At 38.5% G+C, this 15,823-nt stretch overlaps 1 protein-coding gene across 1 annotated transcript in view; it reads left to right on the forward strand.

Annotated features, from left to right (window-relative positions):
• Positions 1-15,823, forward strand: part of LOC104469213 (inositol 1,4,5-trisphosphate receptor type 2) — a gene marked incomplete at its 3' end in the record, with an annotated part of 96,894 nt that overhangs the window by 61,826 nt on the left and 19,245 nt on the right. The window contains exons 21-27 of the mRNA XM_010083642.1: positions 1-142; positions 2,107-2,309; positions 7,072-7,105; positions 7,254-7,382; positions 8,546-8,668; positions 10,620-10,820; positions 15,105-15,356. Coding sequence (XP_010081944.1) covers positions 1-142; positions 2,107-2,309; positions 7,072-7,105; positions 7,254-7,382; positions 8,546-8,668; positions 10,620-10,820; positions 15,105-15,356 — 1,084 coding nt within the window. The remainder of the gene's footprint in view (positions 143-2,106; positions 2,310-7,071; positions 7,106-7,253; positions 7,383-8,545; positions 8,669-10,619; positions 10,821-15,104; positions 15,357-15,823) is intronic.

The following is a 15,823-nucleotide window of genomic DNA, read 5'->3' on the forward strand; positions in this document are numbered from 1 at the left end:
TGATGATGAAGGGGGCAGAACTTTTTTACGGGTCCTCATTCATCTCATCATGCATGACTACCCTCCTTTGCTCTCAGGTGCTCTGCACCTGCTATTTAAGCACTTCAGCCAAAGAGCAGAAGTTTTGCAAGCGTTTAAACAGGTATGGATAGGCATAGTGTTATTCCAGGAAACTGACTGTGGGGAAAGTCTTTCCAAAGACTGCTTTACTTACCTAAATTGCTGTTTGTTGCATGACTGTGTTATTTCCTTAAAGATCCAAATTCAGCAGAGTTTTTTTTTCTTAGAGTTGAACATATGTGCTAGTGTACGTTATAGTTGTGCATCCAGAGATGGTTATTTCTGGCATTGCATTCATTACTGAAAATGTAGGTCTGTGGTGACAGTTGGGACACATGCATGTCACAGTGAGACATCATGTAGTGATCCCTCAGAGACAGAGTTGTTAGCTCACGTTCTGAAAGCATGTACCAGTGTCAGCAGTAAGACTTTCCTGTCTTTAGGGCTACTTAGGCTGGTTATAAAGCTCTCTTGTTATTCATGTGGTGTTTCTAGTTCTAATTCAGGTGTCTTTGTGTCGTACTCCATTGCATGATGCAGATATGCCCAAAGAACTTGAAGGGAGTAATAGAGCCAAGCTTGTTTTCAGCTTTGTTCTTTCTGCTTGATAGCGGTGCATGTGGAGGCTCCATGTGTCAGCAGATTAGGATAGGGAGATCAGATGTCATGGGGCTGGATGACAGAGACATCTCTGTTACGTAACCCTATATAACATATGTTGGTAAGACCATCTGATGCTTATTTCAGGAGTTTGATAGCATGTTGTCTCATCATTATGTAAGATGTGGAGGTTTCTCTTGTTTAAAAACAGATGAATGATAAAGACCTGGAAAGCTTTTGTTTAATGTTTTTCCAGTGTAGCATAATGGCCTCCCACCAGATTGTTAAAGTTAGGCCATGGTAGTTAGTTGCATAAATAGCTGTTATTCCCAGGTAAGCAAGGGTTGAGTAGCTTAACATGTTTTTATAAAGGAAAGAAAAGGTTAATTGACAAATAAACAAAAAAGACTGTAGAGAACATGGAATATGAATGTCTGCGCATGAGCAGCATTCATCAATTCTGTAAAATAACAAGGTTTTACCAAGCTAAGAGAGAAGATGATGAAAACTTCATGTTACAAAATAGTGAATATTTGCCTGTGTGTAGTGATTATTTAAAAAAAAAAATAAGGTCTCTATCAATGTTCTTATCTGCCATGTGACCTTAATCTTTTACGTAAGTGTGATTTCTTAATAGTGCTTATTGATTTACTGTAAAGATTGTTGTTAGATTTTTTGTATATTATCTTGATTAATAATCTTGGGAGAGCAAAGAGCATTACAAAGAAAGGAAATGTGTAGATCATGCTAAATCAAGAAGTACAAATAACAGTGAAAAAACCCCAGATAGGTTGAGCAGTACAGAAAAAGAAAAAGAAGTGAGATTAATCTTAGTAAGAGGCAACCACTCGGATGGTGGGAATTATATGAACCTGAAAGTCAGTTGGTGGGATATATTCAAACAAGTTTTTCTAAGCTGGTCTAACAGTGTTGAAAATATGTTACTTTTCAATATTTGATTGTGGTGATTATTAAAGTTGCTGGCCATTCTGACTTTTCTTTGGATGCCCTGATTCCTTGCCCTATCATCCTTTTTTTTTTTTTTCCTTGTGAAGTACTGTGCTGATGGGATAAGCTATCTCTAACCGTATTGTTTTAATACCATGAGGATCATAATCATTGCATCAGAGCTAACTCTGCATAGAACTCAAGGGCTTCTAAATCTGTGGTTGTGCTGAAAATGTTCTGCAGTGTATTAAAGAAGGTGAGAGAATGTTGTGAACGTTGTAAATATCCTGTTTTGGGCAACCACAGTCTCTGTCTCTGTTAAAGGTTTTTGATGAATGGAGGCTAAAAAGTCTGTGTGTGCCATGTTTCAATTTCATTGGGAAGGTTACATAAAACACCTGAAAAGAGGGGCTTAGAATGGAAACTGTCAAGCAAATTACCCAGGCATAAGTGCTGCTGCTACTGCTATAATAGCTTTACAATTTTCTTTTTTTCCAGGTTCAGTTGCTGGTGTCCAATCAAGATGTTGATAACTACAAGCAAATCAAGGCTGATCTAGATCAGCTACGTCTGACTGTAGAAAAATCAGAACTGTGGGTTGAGAAGAGCAGCAACTATGAGAGTGGAGAGGTGGGCGACAATCAAACCAAAGGGGGAGAAGAGCCAATAGAGGTGGGTTTAAAGCCTTTGCTACTAGAATCGTTCCAATATTGATAGGTAGTTTAATGAACAACTGCAATTTTGTGGTCTAGTTAAAGTAGCAAAGCAAGAGTGTGCAGTATTCTGGCTGAGCTTCAGGATTAGACAGAGTAGGTAATAAAACCTCTTTTATTAATATGTTCAGTATTCTATCCCACTGCTTTCAGTAACTGCATTCTTATGTCACAGAGCTGCCTTCCTTTCTGGCTAGTGAACAAACCTAGTGTATGGCATCACTCTGTGCCCAAGGAAGTAAACTAGGGATCATGTATTGGTAGTTCTGTTGACTTGTTGGAAAAAAGGAGTATGCAGTACCTATTCCTGCAACTAGGGGAGATGAGCACAATCAAATCCATATTTTCAAACATCATGGGTAATGCCACTCTCCACCAAAAATAAGACTGACCTAAGAATATTTGATTTTGTAGGCAAACAAACCTTCTTTTGACTCTTGCCACCCCACAGTCTTGGGATGTATTGTGATTTGAGAAACTTCAGAATTTGAACATGGAACCATGATTTTTTAAAATTTAATTAAACTTTTAAACTTTGTTTTTCAGCGAAAGCTGAGGTTTCATGTAATCACCTAACACCAGTGTGAGAAAATGCAAAGTATTGCAAGAGTTGCTATGGTTGAAGTTTATGGCATAATAGTAGATAGAGCAGGCTTTCCCACCAATATTTTTTCCCACTTTTCCATTTTAATTAGAGGAAGTGGGGAGAGATGAAGAACTGTGATTTCTGACACAGCATTTTCCTTATTCTCTTCTGTGGTAGAATCTTCCGTAATGGAAAGAAAATGGGCAAGAAAGCCACCAGGGGAAGTTTAGCAGGAAGACAAGTGGGGATTATACAGGACTGTGAAGCCAATGCATTGAGGAAAAGTAAGAGCCATTGAGAAGACACAGGATGTTTGCAGATATCTGTGACATACACTTGGCCTTTCAGATGGGAAAGCAGGTTTCAGGTGGCTTCATATGGGGGGAAAATCCAACACTTCAAGGGAGAATCCTAATTTCTCGGGAGAGTGTAGGTCCCACTCTTTCTTTGATATAACTTAGCTGAATTTAGTGGTGTCAGAATTGGGGAGGAATCTGGACTTTATGATCTCAAGTATGTGTGATTTCTTATTTTTCTCAAGTATAGCTCTAATAGGAAAGAAAATATTCCTATATGTAGTTAATGTGTGAAAAAGGTAATGGGGAAACAGGATACAGAATTGCAGCAAGACATTTCCAAGTTTTTTTAGCTGTATTACAATTAAGTGTAATAAGATCCTTTTTGTTTCTATGGATAACGCTGATAGTAAAGAAACTCCAGGAAGAGGGGACAAAACAATGTGCTTGAAAGCATCTCTAAATGGGATGTTTTCAGTGGTCTTTCTTGTGAGGCATCCGTGGGTCTGTATGGATTAGCAGCACTTCAGTAGGTGTACAATATTATCTCTGGCAGATCTGAGAGACTATTGTATCAGAACAGTAACAGTCAGTATGCACAACTGGTTAGATCATCTGGTGGGAATTCCATGAGAGCAGCACCAGATTACACTAGCTCAGAGTCTTGTCCATTATTTTTTCCCTTGTTAAATTATTCTTTAACAGCCAGGAAATGTTTTTAACTGGCAAAACTACTTTGTGTAATGAATAATGTCTTTGAAATCTGAAGTCGAATGTAAGAGGTGAGGTGCTGATCATAATCTACAATGTGTGAAGCAGGTGTCTAGCTTCAAGCAGATAAACATCCCTGTGAGATCCCATGCTTGCTTGGAATGGATGGTGAATATTCAGTACTGAGCTGAATGAACATCTAGGTCTTTAGGGAATATGTTCTATTTGCCTGTGCTTAATTTTTTCCAAACAACATTAAAGTGTGCACAAGGGCACACAAATTATATTCCAGGACAGCCCAAGTTTCTGTCCTCACCAAATCACATTGCAGGATTGACATTAGGGTTTTAAAAAATCAATTATTTTTTTTTTTCCCTTAGGCTTCTTAGTATTTTTGGGTAATTGTTTCAACCTTTCTATCATAACTCGGGGCAGGGGGCTAGAGACTTACTTTTTTTTTTTTTTCATGGTCATGACTCAAAAAATCGTATTTGTAGAAAAAGGCCACGTTCTTCTAAATAAAGCATTCAGAGTTCTTCATAGGAAAAACAACAAACCTTACATCCATGCAGGATCATCTTGACAGGCACTGGAGATCAGAATTATAGGAAAGAGTTAGGTCAGACATGAATTAGACACCATATAGGATTAGGAAGAAATACTGAAACTGATCTCATGTAACGGAGCCTTGCTTGAGAAGGGAAGAGCAGGTAAAAGCCTCTTTACTTGGGTAACTCTATTAAGGGTGTTCTGAGTCTCTATAGGTACCATAGACTATGGAAAGTGGGGTCTTTATTGTCCTGTAATTGGAGGATGCATTGGTGGTATAGCACCAGAAACACAGATCTAAGGAGGAGAAATAAGACAGTCTCAGTGAAAGGACTTTCAGGTGAAGCTGGAACACAGTGCAGTGGCATTTATAGAGCTTCTCATCTTTACCATTTGCTGAGAAAGTTCAGTGGGGTTTCAAGTAGTGTAAACTTTCAGCACCCTTAAGGGCCTGGTGTTCCATTGCTCTGCTCCTTTTCTGGTCTGTGGCAGTTTGCTGTGGTTCTGGGAGTGTTTAAACAAACATCTCCTGAAACATCATACATAGGTTGAGATTGCACACAGAAACTTCTGAGGGTGCCTCTCATTCCCCTGGTAAGTAAATACAGCCTCTGGAGGGCAAAACTGTGCCACCATGATGCTTGCTAGTGCCTTGCACAGTTGTCCTGCTGAGATGAGTGAGACTATTTCAGCAGTGCTGAACTGCTCAGACTGAAAGCTGGAGGCTGTCAAGAAAGGATCCTAATACTGATATCTTGTGAATTTTATGAATAGAGGAAGTAGTCTTTTTTCAGAAAATAGCATTTCCTAAAGGTAGGGAGAGATGCTCAGGCGAGAACCTTTCTTGGTGTGAGCTCTATGACTCCCTGTCCCCTATGGAAAAGCATGACAGAGAATGTCTATCATGGAGCGTAACGAGGCAAGATATGCAACTGAGTGTCTCTGGTATCCCAGTGGTGTGATTATCTCTTGATAACTACATCCCTGGCATACTCTTATGGGTTCAATAAACAGGTTTTTATTTTGTTAAGAGAAAGGGTAGATTCAGCAGTTTAATGTTGATCAGCACTTCCAGATAAGACATATAGTTCACATGGATTATAAAACTACTTTGATTGAGGAAGAATGCTGATAAAAGTAACAGGTAAATTAATCTTGGTTAACCCACAGTCCCAGAGCAGAGGAGGCTGGTTAATTATAGCAAAGAGCTTGAAATATCTTCCAAAGTATTGATTCAAGCAGCTAGAGAGAAGGCAGCATGCATACTAACAAACCTAAATGAATAAAAATCCACTGTTGTTGCATAGATCAACATGACCACACTGAATAGCGGTGCTGACACTGTTAAAAACAGCTTCCGTGGCCAAGTGGTACAGCTGTTCTTGCCCCCCTGGAAATTAAGACCAGATGGGATTTATAGAACTCCTCATCTTCACCATCAGCTAAGAAAGTTCAGAGAGAGGTTTCAAGAGGTGTAAACATTCAGATTGGCATGCACGTGTCTGTTTTAGCGTAATTCTCTTCTCTGAAACAGTAGGAAGTTTGAGGACACAATGAAACTCAGAAGTGCACCTGTTTTTTATGCCATTACAGGGGTTTACATCCTTGCAGTTATACTGTCAGGCAGTCTTCAGATCTACAGTTTTTCTACATGCTTAATAATTCCAGCATCCGAAGTCCAATCTTTCAATTACTTGTGTTTCCAGTTAAGAAAGGCTTACCATAGCTGGCAGCAGAAAAAAAACCAAAAAAAATCCAAAACAACAAAACACTACCAATATTCTAAGTGGCAGTATTTGTGTAGATGTTCTTCCATGTTTTGATTCAGATACACATGAAAAGGTGTGTGGGTGTTGGCAGTTACTTGCTGACTTGATTTCTCTCATTTATCATACCCAGCTGGGGCTTTCTAAGAGCCGAGGCCCAGAGCATATGGCGTCATGACTGGATATTGCAGTTTAATGTAAAGTTCTCATTTGTTTTTAAATTCTTTCCTGCATCATCCAGAGATAAGGACAGAAGTGTCCTCTTTAAGGGAGGAACATCTCTAATTTCCACGTTCCTGTACTGCTGAGAACTCCACCCTACTTATCTCAACTACAGAGGTTGTCTTAAGCTCTTTCTCCAGAGTTTTTAATGTTCACATACACAGACTTTGTAATCTTTCCAGCTATATTAGAGGTTCTGGGAACAAGTGGTGGCTATCGAAATACACTTATGGTCCCTGTTCTCATAGTGTCTAAATTCCTTGGGATGTCTAGTCTGTGATTTAAGGATGTATTATTTTTTAGGAGGATCAGAAGCATGAAGGTGTATAGTAATTGCCTCAAATAATGTTGGAAATTTTAAACAAAGGATGGACTGGAATGGGAATCTTTTCACTTGCTGGACCACTGGATAAAGAATAAATCAGTCTTTTTATTTATTATCTAGGTTATATCTGTTCCCTATGAGCTGCTGTAATACTTCTTCACTTGCTGTTGTTAAATATAATTAGTTCATGATGAGGAAATTGCAATAGATCTCCACTTGTTGTGTGTTCTTTGTTACAGGAGTCAAATATTTTGAGTCCAATACAGGATGGGACCAAAAAACCCCAGATAGACAGCAATAAAAGCAATAACTACAATATTGTTAAAGAGGTTGGTATATCTGCTAAGAAACTTGCTTGACATACTTGTTTGATAAGTAGATTTAGTAATTGTCTTGAAATAATTCATTTTTGTTTGTGTGACTTTGACTGTTTCTTTACTTGCTTGCATGCTTATTTATTTGTTTATTTATTTATAGATTTTGATTCGACTCAGCAAGCTTTGTGTTCAGAATAAAAAATGTCGGAATCAACAGCAGCGATTGCTGAAAAATATGGGCGCCCACTTGGTAGTCTTGGACCTTCTGCAGATACCCTATGAAAAGGTTGTTCTCATACTTTTAGTGGTAAAGAACATGAAATCAATAAAGGGAAAGACCTCAAAAGGCCCAAGAATCAATGTGAATATTTTTTTTTTACTGAATTCAGTCAACTGTGGTAGAAACATGAAATGATTATGCCATTTTCTACCTTAAGAATAATGGGTTTGGGCCTAAGTTTAAATATGGTTGCCTGCATAGAACAGGTTTTATTAAGAACTGAATGTTCACTGCCTCAGGTACCTATCATCCCGTTCCTGACATAGGCAAACCTTAGATCTGCAGTCACTGCACAGTAAGAAGTACTGATTTAATGGAGCTCCTGGCAGGGTATCTAAATTCCACTGTTGAGTACTGATGGGGAGAGCTATTGTAGATACATAAGATGGACAAAAAGCTTTTAAGGATCATGTCTGAAATAATGTCTTGCAAGTTTTTCAGAAGATAATGTGATTTTTGTACTGATTTAGTGGCATTGAGCATACAAATGAATGATCTAGATAGCCTCTAAAGAGCACATCTTTCTAGATCTTACAGGAAGCATTGAGAGGAGTTAAAACCTCTTCTGGGCTACATTTTCCTGAGTGTTACACACTAATGTTATGATACAGACACTGGGTTCAGCTGTCTTCAGTAAAATAGTGCTTGTCTGTATAGGTGGTTCATCAAATCATAGTTAGAATACTATATGAGAGGAATATAAAATGGGGATGAAACTAGACATATATTTGTGCGGGAGTATGTGTATGAACATATATATGTGTGTAGGTGTACATCCACATGCACACATACATCTGTTTCTATATGTAGCTATATAAAAGCCCAAGCTTTTCAAAAGCTTAAAATCAATGCAAGCTAGAGAGCTTTTTTGGAAAATCAAGCCAGTTAGCACTTTTTTAAACTAGGAAATTATGACCATGCTTGAGGAAAGATTACTTTGAGTTTGTGCCCTTACCTCTGTGACTCCCTACAGTCAAGTCGATTCAGAGTAAGGCATAGCCAGTAATGGACTCTGAAGAAAACTGGATGAGTTGCTTTTGCTGGAGGGATAATTTCTGCCCTGTAAAAGGCTCGTGAGAATTGCTTTGTTCCTAGCTGAATTCAGGTTGTGCAGTTTTAACAAGTACGTTTAGGTACGCCCAGCTGATTAGTTTGCCTTTTTTTTTCTGCAGAGTGATGAAAAGATGAATGAAGTTATGAATCTAGCCCACACTTTTCTTCAGAATTTCTGTCGAGGAAATCCTCAAAATCAAGTTCTCCTCCACAAAAATCTCAACTTGTTCTTAACTCCTGGGGTTAGTATTTCATTTTAAGGAGATTATAATTGGAATTAAATTTGGAATCACCAAAATATTACAGTGCTAAATAAATAATTTCACTAAATTATGCCCTCTCCTCTCCTCTTCTCTTCTCTTCTCTTCTCTTCTCTTCTCTTCTCTTCTCTTCTCTTCTCTCCTTTTCTCTCCTTTTCTCCCTTGTTGGCTTCTCTCTTCTGTTTTTTCTCTTATGTCATTGTTTTCAATGTTGCAGTTTTAAAAGCAGAAAACAGTATTATCTGTGTGGTTTACTGGAATTATCTATGAACATGTGTCACATCGTCACATCATGTTTAGCTGGACTCTGATCTATTCATCCTAACTCGTTCACAGATGGACTATAAGTCAGGATTCAAGATGCTGTGACCGCACTTTCATGAACCTTGTGCGGTAGCAGAATGAAACTGTTGTGGTTTAAACCCCGCTAGCAGTGAACACCACACAGCCGTTTGCTCACCCTCCCCCCTACTGTGGAATGGGGGAGAGACTTAAAGGGATAAAGGGGTCTGGCTAGCTCAGTTGGAATGATGTGCATGATATAGAATATACCACTGGCCAATTTGGGTCTCAGTCCTAAACCTAAGGTCAAATCCTAAGCCAGTAATTGGGGCTGTGCTCCCTCCCAGCTTCTCCTGCCCCTGCAGACACTGGCGCAGCAGAGAAGCTGAAAAGTCCTTGACTGTCCTGGCAGCAACCATAAACATCAGTATGTGATCAGCCGCCCTCTCAGCACAAATCCAAAACATAGCCTCAAACTAGCTACTGTGAAGACAGTTAACTCTGTCCAGCTGAAACCAGTACACAGAACCATACATTTTTGTTGGTAATGCTTCCATTTGATTCAAATAATCTAAAATTTGATCTTTTATTAAATCATTGTCTTTACAAGGAACCTATTTGTATGTGTGTGTTTGCAGATATAGTCATATGGAATGACATCTTGCTCAGTGGCAGATCTACTGAGCAAAACATGTTTTTAGAAAAAAGAGTATTGGGATTGTAGACTCCTGACCTGTGTACATTACAAAGCATTTGTTTTGTTAGTTTTTGTTTAAGCTTTTTTTGTGAAATTAGGGAAAGGCACTGAGATCATCACAGTGGGGTCTAGCACCCTGACTCCATCCTATCCAACACTTGACACTTAACTCAGGTGCCAGTTATGGGGCCTGCTTGCACTTGTATTTCTGTTCTTTTGAAGTTGATCTTCGATCATCCAGGTTATTGTGCCTTTGTTCATATTGTGGAGCAAACTTGGTGTGGATTCCTTTCAGATGACACTAAACAGAAAGGTATACTCTAGGAGCACACCTGGCCCTCATAAGCCTTTAGTCCAAGGGACTGAACTAGAGCAAGTTTGAAGAAAAAGCCCCAAGAATGCTTAAAGCCTGGATGCTGTGTCCTCAGCAGCATTCCTTTCTTGATACAAATCTGTTCCTCTTGTACCGTGCTACTCACCAATGGAAACATAGCCTTAGGCTTCCTCTGTAGTAGTTAATATGGAGAGATTTTCTCTAATGCCTGCCTCTGTCAACCATAGAGGGAGCCAGAGGTAGCTAATCATCTTATTTGTTTGCTGCAATGCAAAGTTTGATGGTGAGTGGGATGAATGTGATCTCAGTTGTCTTGTACACCAAGGTCCCTGCAGAGTGCTCTAGCAGTGTAGTGTGTGTATGTGTGTGTCTTAACCTTCCACGTGGGCACAGATTTTGTTTAAGTCCACTTTAGGACCATTTTGTAGTCATAGGAAATGTGGAGAAATCCCATCATAAATGAAAGCTAGGCCCTGAGTTCACTCTGGACTGGTGCACATCAGACTTTTCCAGGTTCCCTTTACCAATGTGCCTTTCTCTGGTCTAGAGTTCCGTGAATCTTTCAATCTCAAAACAAATCTGCTCTTCTTATAAAGCTGTTTTGATTTTAATCTGTCTAGCTCCTGGAAGCTGAAACCATGCGGCACATCTTCATGAATAATTACCTTCTGTGTAACGAAATTAGTGAGAGAGTGGTGCAGCACTTTGTACATTGTATTGAGACCCATGGCCGTCATGTGGAGTACCTGCGTTTCCTGCAGACCATTGTGAAAGCAGATGGCAAATATGTGAAAAAATGTCAGGACATGGTGATGACAGAGGTAAGTGAAGGGTTCACATATAAATCACTCATCTGATGTCTTTTTAACACACTAGTATTTTGAGGTTTCTTTTTCTGCTCTTGATACCAATGGGATATAATGGCATCATCGCTGTAGAATTTTAAATGGTATCACAAATAATGAATATTTTTTAGCAGACGTTTTGAGGAGTTTAATCTAATTTTGTATGACCATCTGTATAACTACTAGAAAGAAAACAAGAGTGTTAGCATGGTGATACAGAGATGTCTATTTGTAGATGATGTAGCATGGAAATCTCAGAGTTACATAAACCTTCATTTTCCTGTACTGTAATATAGGATCCCATTTACACACCAAACTTGCCATATTGTGATGTGGTTTTGGCATATAACAGGCTCTTATCTCTATGGATTTGTCTAAATAGTGTTTAGACCATTTTTTTTAAGCATGTAACCATGTAACAATTTTGGGTACTAGTTTGGGCTTTTGTTTCTTTTGTTCCGGAGCATTTCTGTTACAGTCGGTAGAGCTGCTCTAGCTTTAAGTAGCTAAATTGGGAGTCTGACCTGGTAAATTCCACAGAGTGGTTTGTGGACAAATCTTTATGTCAATAAAGTTACTAAGAAAATACCTAATTGACTTCTCAGCAATTAGGATTTGATATATAGTGTGCATGATAGATGAAGTCTTGAACTTGGAGACACTTGTGCATTTAACTGAGATTATGTTAACTGTTCAATGAGATTAATAAGTGGGTAAAATTGAATAAGGTGAAAAGGCCAGGTAGGATCAGAGCCCAAGGAACATTCTTCTTTACTTTACAAAGTTATTTTTGGTTTTTTTTAAGAGACATCTTCACAAAGAAAACTCAGATAAGCTCTAGTTGTGGTATGAGCAAAACTAAACCCTGCTGAAATTTTGTTCCACAGCAACAAAGAGGAAAAACTTCTAATTAAGAAAATAAAGCTTCAGCCTACATGGATAACCTTTAATGGAATCCATCTCAACCTTTTCAATTTGACTGAAATGTTTTAACATGCAATATCAATTGAAAGCCCTTGATTTACATAATGCAAACGGTTCTTGTCCCTTGCGCCTTTAGATATTTCCCCTTCCACCACAGCTTCTTGTAGATTTTTACTTTCTAATCAAACAAAATTTTTAGATTTTTCTCAATTTAAATACATTTTGTTACTGACCTTTAATAGTACAAAGATAAATTGTCATATTACGTTTTCAAGCTGACTGCATGATGAAAATCGAAATGAAATTGGATGTGACATTTACATCATGAGTCCTGCAAGAATTGTCAGGGGGAGGGGGTATCCCTATTTTGACAAAAGAGGGTAAGATGATGATCTGTTTTAAAAAAAATGTAGGAAATTACAGGTAAGCAATTCTGTTTTGTTAGAAAAGAATTCTAATAGTGAAATTTGAATGGCGTTTGAATGGCAATCCAATATAAAGCAAGCAGTGTAGCCTAGTTGTTGGAATTTGACATGGAGTCAGGACAGTGTCTCAGCAGACAACTGAGATGTACTTTGTGACCTTAAACAAGTGGTGTGACTTTTTCTGTGCCTCCAGATGGGGCATGTAAACAATTTATCACAAGACAAGATAGAGTACGAGTGTACAGCATGCCTTAGCTATTCCTGTGTTTTCTTTTATCCATGGGAAGTATATTGTAGCTTATTCCTGTTTACTGGGAGTAAGGGATAAACTGATCATATTTACATGTTTCAGAAAGTGCGTAAAGATGAAGGAGTACCATTGCGAAAGAGTACTTTCCTAAAATGCGCTGAACGTTCCCAATCTGGCTTATTCACTTGTTTTCATGTCCTTGGTCCCCATGTCTTTACAATGGTAGTAATGATGTTTACTGACCTGAAAGGTTCCTTAGGGCACATTTTCTCGTTACAAGCATGCTTTGAGGTTCCTGGGAGAACAGTGCCTATCAGTGCAAACATTATTACAAAAGGGAAAGCAGAATTTACTTTTGAACCAGATCAATGTGGTAGCAGAGTTTTCTATTATCTTTAGTATTCTAGAGTGATACATCCCAGAGCATCAGCAGCTTCCCTGATACTGACCAACCTCATTATACTTCCATAGAGTTCTTAACTCATTAAAAATATAGTTTAGTGGATGAAAATGCTGCTGGTTGTTTTTGGGTTTTTTTTTTGTTCCCCATCACTGAGCTCATGATGCTCAGTGAGAACTTTGTCTGGCTAACACTGGATAATTCTCTTCCTTTTCTGCTTTTAAAGGGACATAATTTTCTTTGCTTGGGTCAATGTTTGAATGCCCTTCGCAAATCATATTTAAAAGTGGATAAATTGGGGAAAGAGGATGATATATTTTCTATCCTTGCATTTATGGTGATTAACTTCTTCCCTTTAGCTCTTCTTGTGCTGATGCAATATCATCTGCTTCAATTTTGTGGTTCCTCACAGCAAGCATGCTATGCAGCATCATATTTCACAAGTTCACTGTCTCCTGGTATTTTTTCCTCATAGGTACATGATAGGTACATGAAAGGATGAGGGGTCAGTTTGACTTGATATGATAAAATATCAAGCAATACTGGTACACATTAGGTCTGGATTTGACTTGAGTGTAACTCTGGGGGAACCTGGAAAGAGTAATTTTCCCTCTCGTCTGTGCAAAATGTACACAAGTGAAAAATACACAAATGAAATGGGAATGTGGTGAACAACTTAATAGAAAGTGACAGAGCATGTATCTTCCCAGAGGGCTCAGTGTGGATTTTTTTATTATTTTGTATGTGAAATGTCCTAGAGCATAGTATTCCAGAAATCAGTATTAAAAAGTTATGTCAATTTTCCAACATTTCAAATACTCATATTTTCTCTATTTTTTTCCCCACTGAGTGCAATGAAATTAATGATGTCTGGGTCCTTGTACTGTCTCCTTCCTTCCTCCCTCCCAAGAATTTGTCCCTTTAAAAACTTTTTTCCTGTCCTGTGGATTGTCCAGAAAATGTCTATTTTGAAAAGTCACGAGTGGAAACATTTTAAAAACCCAAAGATAAATGAGAAATAGGAATTGCAGGAAAGATTGACTTCAATTCACTCCATCGAATTGTCAAAGTAAAAAAAAAAAAAAAAGCAAGAAATAGGCAAAAAAAATCAGAAAAGTTGTAAATTCAAAATCTGAAGTGTTGAAACCCTGGAAAATGTAATGAAATGTTTCTTGACTTTTCATACTTTTCAGTTTCTCTGGGAGACTAATTTTCATTAGCTGGTTTCCCATTTCTCAGCAGCTCCACCAACCTTTATTTCTACCCTTGAATTCAGTAAGCTAGGATTTCATGTCATGTATAGACTTGGATATGTCAAATGCCTTATTCACAAAATGCATACAGCCATGGTGCTGCCAAGGTGTATTCTGTACTAGGAAAGGTTTATGGGAGTTTATTTTCACCTGCATTGAGAGTGCATTATGCTTAAGAGGAAAGTGATGGAGTGAAGACAGGACTACTGTCCTGTCCCAGCTCCACTCAAGCTCACAGAGCAGCACTGGCAGTAAGTATATTCAGTGTATGGGGGGATTCAAAACAGCATTAGAGCAAAATTTTTCTGTGAGATGTGATGAGATGGGTCTGCCAGCATCCACCTCCACTCTGGATCCTCTTGAGATGAGCAATGCACTTGTAGCAAAATCAAATATTTATCACATACACCAGTCTTCTGTTAAATGGCGGTGCTGGCATGACACTGACAATGTCAAGACCCACCTGCCAAATTTGCGTGGGTTGGGAGGAATCGTCCTTTGTTTCTGATGCTGAGCAGGGGTGCAGAAGATGTTGGTTAAATTGTGGGTGAGCTACAGGGTTTTTGTGTAAGGTGGCACAGAAGATTTTATCTCTCTGCGTCTTAAGTCACTATCTATAAAACAAGGATAATAATGCATCGTGACCTCACAAAAAGAGGTGAGGGTAATTAATTAACTTCAAACAAACATAGAGATGGTAGCAATAATGAGGATGGCATACTGTCTTAGGTAAACACAGAGCTACACAGAAATTAAACTTCAAATTCACCTTGCAATAGCTCACTTGGTGAGCTATTCCTGATTTGCACTTACGTAGATAAGAGCAGAAGTTTGCCTTGGATATTGTTTTGACATGTGCATTTGGGTAAGCCACATCAGACTAATTTTTTTTTCTTTTTGGGGCACTTTCAATAGCTAGAAAGTCTTTGCATACTTAAAGGTAGAACAAAATAATTAAGAAAATCACGGGAGTGCAGGGTGCTTAAATCTTTGTGGTATCTTTTTCAGCTGATAAATGGGGGTGAAGATGTTTTGATATTCTACAATGACAGAGCATCATTTCCAGTTCTACTCCAAATGATGTGTTCAGAGCGAGATCGAACAGACGAGGGAGGACCCTTAGCATATCACATCACTCTAGTGGAACTGCTAGCAGCTTGTACAGAAGGAAAGAATGTGTACACAGAGATCAAGTGCAATTCACTCCTGCCACTGGATGATATAGTGAGAGTAGTGACCCATGATGACTGCATACCTGAGGTAAGATTCACTGAATGAGGAACCCGACTTACCATTTTTAGAAACTCCAAAAATATTTTGTTGTTTATAATATCTGGACAAGTTGAATATTTGCACAGAAAACAGGCTGGAAATGGATGTTGTTTGTTAAGGTGAATAAATGAAAAAGGATAATCCAGTATTTTCTTAAACAGAAAAATCTTTGTCACTTATGCTGCACTCTGATTGTCAGCTTTTTTGGACAGACACCTTGTTTTGTTTTCCTGGGTTTGTCCAGCCTCTATCAGAGTTTAATGCTTTGATAACTTCTGGCTGCAGCTGTGAAGACTCAGCTGAGTAGTTTGTCAAGCCAACGTTTTGCCGTTGCCTGAATTTGTTGGAAATGATGGGTAACATTCTGGCCATACTGAAGTCAGTCGGAGTTTTGAGTGAAGTCTCATTTTACTAAATTCAATTACAGTCCAACAAAGGTTTTTATTCACTGCATA

This window comes from Pterocles gutturalis, unplaced genomic scaffold (genome assembly GCF_000699245.1).
Source record: "Pterocles gutturalis isolate BGI_N339 unplaced genomic scaffold, ASM69924v1 scaffold2805, whole genome shotgun sequence".
Taxonomy (NCBI): Eukaryota; Metazoa; Chordata; class Aves; order Pterocliformes; family Pteroclidae; genus Pterocles; species Pterocles gutturalis.